Below are 5,217 nucleotides of genomic sequence, written 5' to 3' on the forward strand. Positions count from 1 at the left end.
TCTGCCTCAGTATATAAAGGACCAAAGGGGGGGAGGCGGCCGGCCAAGGAGGGCGCGCCAGGAGAGTCCTACTCCCTCTGGGAGTAGGATTCCCCCCCCCCAAATCCTAGTTGGAATAGGACTCGCGGAGGGGGGAAAAGAGAGAGAGGGGTCGGCCCCCTCTCCTTGTCCTATTCGGACCAAGGGAGGGGAGGGGCGCGCGGCCCATGAGGGGCTGCCTCTTCTCTTTTCCACTAAGGCCCATAATGGCCCATATAGCTCTCGGGGGGTTCCGGTAACCTCCCGGTACTCCGGTAAAATCCCGATTTCACCCGGAACGCTTCCGATATCCAAACATAGGCTTCCAATATATCAATCTTTATGTATCGACCATTTCAAGACTCCTCGTCATGTCCGTGATCACATCCGGGACTCTGAACAACCTTCGGTACATCAAAATGCATAAACTCATAATATAACTGTCATCGTAACCTTAAGCGTGCGGACCCTACGGGTTCAAGAACAATGTAGACATGACCGAGACACGTCTCCGGTCAATAACCAATAGCGGGACCTGGATGCCCATATTGGCTCCTACATATTCTACGAAGATCTTTATCGGTCAGACCGCATAACAACATACGTCGTTCCCTTTGTCATCGGTATGTTACTTGCCCGAGATTCGATCGTCGGTATTCCAATACCTAGTTCAATCTCGTTGCCGGCAAGTCTCTTTACTCGTTTTGTAATACATCATCCCGCAACTAACTCATTTAGTTGCAATGCTTGCAAGGCTTAAGTGATGTGCATTACCGAGAGGGCCCAGAGATACCTCTCCGACAATCGGAGTGACAAAACCTAATCTCGAAATACGCCAACCCAACATGTACCTTTGGAGACACCTGTAGTACTCCTTTATAATCACCCAGTTACATTGTGACGTTTGGTAGTACCCAAAGTGTTCCTCCGATAAACGGGAGTTGCATAATCTCATAGTTATAGGAACATGTATAAGTCATGAAGAAAGCAATAGCAACATACTAAACGATCGGGTGCTAAGCTAATGGAATGGGTCATGTCAATCAGATCATTCTCTTAATGATGTGATCCCGTTAATCAAATAACAACTCATTGTTCATGGTTAGGAAACATAACCATCTTTGATTAACGAGCTAGTCAAGTAGAGGCATACTAGTGACACTTTGTTTGTCTATGTATTCACACATGTATTATGTTTCCGGTTAATACAATTCTAGCATGAATAATAAACATTTATCATGATTATAAGGAAATAAATAATAACTTTATTATTGCCTCTAGGGCATATTTCCTTCAAAAACGAGGACGATCAACTCTAGGTTGGCCAGCGAGGGTTTAAACCAGCATGATTGGATCAAGGACATACCGAAGTCGCTATCCACGGAGGAGCTCGCGCAATTCATACACCTTTGGGAGATTCTTATGCAGTTTGTCATCACTCCAGGGAGTGGGGACAAGGTGGTGTGGTCTTGGCACGAGTCAGGGATATACTCTGCTGCCTCGGCATATAGGATGTTTTGTGCGGGAGGTATTAGATTTGCGCCAGCGGCTGCTATTTGGAAGAACGGTGCACCTCTTGCTTGCAAGATCTTCATGTGGCTGGCGATTCAATACCGGATCTGGACATCGGATAGAAGGCTTAGGCATGGCCTACAAGAGTCTGCATCCCCTTGTTACTTATGTGATCAGGAGGAGGACATGGTGGACCACCTCACGATCCAGTGTGTCTTCGCACGACAAGTGTGGTTCAAATGCTTCTCCAAGGTGGGCATCAATCCTAATCTGATCCCCATGCATCATGATAGGCTTCACCAATGGTGGATGCGTTCGCGCAAGCAGATCAGCAGAGTGGACAAGAAGGGATTCGATGCGTTTGTCATGCTGATTTGCTGGACGTTGTGGAAGCAAATGAACGCTAGGGTTTTCAAGTTGGGTCCCATTCTAGATGAGCTCGCTACGACCAATCTTATTTTTCAGGAGCTGCATCTATGGAGGCTTGCGGGAGTAGTAGGAGTTCAACGGTTTTGTGAGTAGTTCGCTTAGTGTTTTGGGGTGGTTGGGTGGGATCGCCGGATTGTGACGATCTACTACTATATCTTGTACATATTTTTCTCTCTTCTATAAAGCTAAGGTACGCCTTTGGCGTGCTCTCGGAAAAATGTTGGTTCACTCAAATAGGGACCCTTGATATGTAAACCCAACATTTCGAACTTCAAATAGTGTAATCTTGGGGTAGCCTTTGCACAACATTTTGAATTTCCAGCAGTTAAAACCCAACACAAATTCACATCGAACAATTGTTAATCCGTTGGAGTAGAGCAGTGCCGTTTGAGTGCACCGTTGCTTCACATGCACACGAACGCTACGGGCACTCCGCCGCGCCGTTCAAAGGCTGCCGGCTCTGCGCTGCAGTATTGCCTCATCTCATCTCTTCCCCGTTCAAAGGCTGCCTCATCTCTGCGCGCATTTCCCCTTCCGTCCCATAGCAAAAAGTTTTACGCGAAAGACGGTTGGTCGAACGCCTCGTCCTCCGCTTTGCCCATCCTCACCGTCGCAGTCTCCGCCACGCGATGGAACTGAATCCTCTAACATCAAGGAGGGAAGTCACCTAAGCTACAGTGCAAACTAGTGCAATGCAAAGAAGGAAAGTTAGAGTACTTTAGCGAATACTGTATGATCTACTGTAGCAGGTACTGTGTGTGGTTACTGTTTGACAAAAATAAATATAAAATTAATTTTATTGCACTGTAATTTTGTTTATATGTAATTTTTGTAAATTTATACAACAGATTTTGATTTGCAAATTAATTCAAGTCATTTTAGTCTTAATCATATGGATATGAAGGAGGGAAGTTAAGGTATTGTAGCTTATGTGACTTTCTTCCTTGATGTTAGAGGATCCGGTTCCCCACACGACAGCATTCAAACTCGTAGTACGAACAACCCGATCCCATCCACCCTCCCCCTACCCCAACTCCTAAAACCCTAGCCTGCCACCACCCCGTCCCCTACCCGTACCCACTACCGCTTCCCTCAGTCGCTCCCCGCCACCGCTCCAAGCCGAGCGCCGAGATGGCTTCCGCCTCGCCGTCGTGGGTCATCCTGGGCAGCGTGCCGCGGGTGTCGGCCGCCGACGCCGACCTCCCCCAGGGCGCCGACCTCTCCCTCGCGCTGCCGGCGGCCCCCCGCGTCGCGCTCCTCACCATCCCCCCGCGCATCTTCCCGGGCCGCACCACCTCCAGAAGCTTCCCGTCCGTCCTCGCCGTCGACGCCTCCGGCCTCCTCCTCCTCCACGCCGACCAAGGCCCCGCCAAGGGCCCCACCGTCATCGACCTCCCCAGCCGCCGCGAGTTCTTATGGCTCCCGACCGTCGCGGGCTACTTCCTCCTCGACGCCAAATCCGCCTCCGCGCTCCCGCTCCCCAACCCCGAGGACGTCATGCACCCGGGCCACCTCGGCCTCATCGCCTCCCCCGCCGACGCCGGCCACTACATGGTCGCTGAGCTCCAGATGATCCTCGGCGGCGACCGTGCCGACCTCCTCTGCTTCTCCTCCGAAGCCGGGGAATGGGTCACCAAGGACGTCCGCTACCCGCTTCCATCCCGCCCCTTGAGCCCCAACGGCGTGGTCTCGCACTCCGGGAGGCTCTGGTGGGTCGACCTCTCCTGGTGCCTCCTCACGTGCGACCCCTTCGCCGACGCGCCGGTGCTCAGGGTCGTCCCGCTTCCGGAGGGCAAGGCGCTCAAGTCCAAGGAAGCTTGGGGACTGCTCGACAAGTACCGCTGCGTGGCTGTCAGCGGCGCCAAGCTGCGGTTCGTGGACATGTACAGGAACCTTAACAGCGGCGGCTCTGTTCAGATCAGCGTCTGGACGCTCGCTGATCCGGACTCCACGGAGTGGACGCTGGAGTCTGAGGCCACCTTTGCGGAGATCTGGGACGACGCGAGCTACAAGGCGACTGGCCTGCCAAGGAAGATCCCCGTGCTTGCGCTCATCCATCCTACGAACCCCGACGTGGTCTACTTCTTTCTGGACGAGCACCTGTTCGGCGTGGACGTGCGTGCTCGCAAGGTTATGGAGTGTGAGGTCTACGAGCTGGTTCAGCCACCTAGGGAACACGTCACCACCCGTTTCGTTCACGCTTGGCAGCTGCCACAAGCTCTCTGCTCAGGTAATTCTACCGTCCACTGTTCTTTGATTGAACGTACATTCTTGTTAGACTGGAAATATTGGGTTTCTGTGTAGATATCAGAGGTGTATGATGTATGATGTGGTGTCTGATTTTCTAACATCTCAGTTTTTTGTCGGAGAGAACATATGCAAACGTGTGGCTTCCTGAAATCCGTTATCTTTCCCTCTTTGTTTGTAGCACTACGCTTCAAGGTATTAGAATGTTTTTGTTTTGTAATATTATGAAAATGCTTGTACTCCACCATTACTGTAAAACTGAAGGTATATGGGAGTACGTGTCAGCTCCTTCACCGTTTATTTGGTCGACTTGCCATTACTGTAACAAAAGGTATATAGTCATGAATGAGCATAATGAAGCAGCTATTAAACATAAGAACAACCTAGTTTCTGTATTTGTCTAATGTCAGAAATCCATAGAAGCATTAGATGATCAAATGAACTGAGGCCTGTATCCCTTGCCTAACATAATATGCTGTCTGTCCTTTGAAGGTTCTGCAAAGGAGACTGAAGATGGCGTGAAAGAAGAGCTGCAGCAACTCCAGCTGTGAGACGAGAATACGAGATTGAGGAACGAGAACCAGAGTAAACTTCTTAACAGGTTACGCTCATTGAGTTGTACATTCCATCGACGGAATTTAGTGCCTTTAGCACACTACTCATGCAGCCTGGTGTATTAAAACTTCCTTTGTAATTTTCTGTTCCTTGGTCGCAGGTAGGGGAGTAATACATCAAGTTATCAGGTGGCAATGGCGTCTTTTGGACAGCACTCGACTCAACGAAATTGGCAACATGGCTGAAACATTTTGCTTGGTTTTCTTGTTATTATTGTGTAAGTTCAGATGTTAGTAGTGCGGTTTCTATGCTTGGATACTTGATCCACCGTCATGGTTCAGAACTGAAGTGATTATCCTTGGCAGCAAGGCATTAAGCTCTTGTTATGCTTCTGGCTCTTGTTAACTTTGTCAATCCATGCTCCTGCTTGGTTCGAAAAAATACTTGAAAAATGTC

General features: G+C 49.8%; 1 protein-coding gene across 2 annotated transcripts; it reads left to right on the forward strand.

Annotated features, from left to right (window-relative positions):
* The first annotated feature begins 2,971 nt into the window (after positions 1–2,971).
* Positions 2,972–5,217, forward strand: LOC125548236 (uncharacterized). 2 transcript variants are annotated; one of them, XR_015618498.1, is made up of 3 exons: positions 2,972–4,189; positions 4,699–4,807; positions 4,922–5,217. XR_015618498.1 is itself a non-coding variant. In XM_087546701.1 (3 exons), the coding sequence occupies exons 1-2, from the start codon at positions 3,091–3,093 to the stop codon at positions 4,755–4,757; spliced, it is 1,158 nt and encodes a 385-aa protein (XP_087402827.1). In that variant the 5' UTR covers positions 2,974–3,090; the 3' UTR covers positions 4,758–4,791; positions 4,922–5,217. The 2 variants fall into 2 exon arrangements, 1 of the variants encoding a protein (XP_087402827.1); XM_087546701.1 differs by having other exon boundaries at positions 2,974–4,189; positions 4,699–4,791.

Source organism: Triticum urartu, chromosome 3A, assembly GCF_056163025.1.
Source record: "Triticum urartu cultivar PI428250 chromosome 3A, HENAU_Tu73, whole genome shotgun sequence".
Lineage (NCBI taxonomy): Eukaryota > Viridiplantae > Streptophyta > Magnoliopsida > Poales > Poaceae > Triticum > Triticum urartu.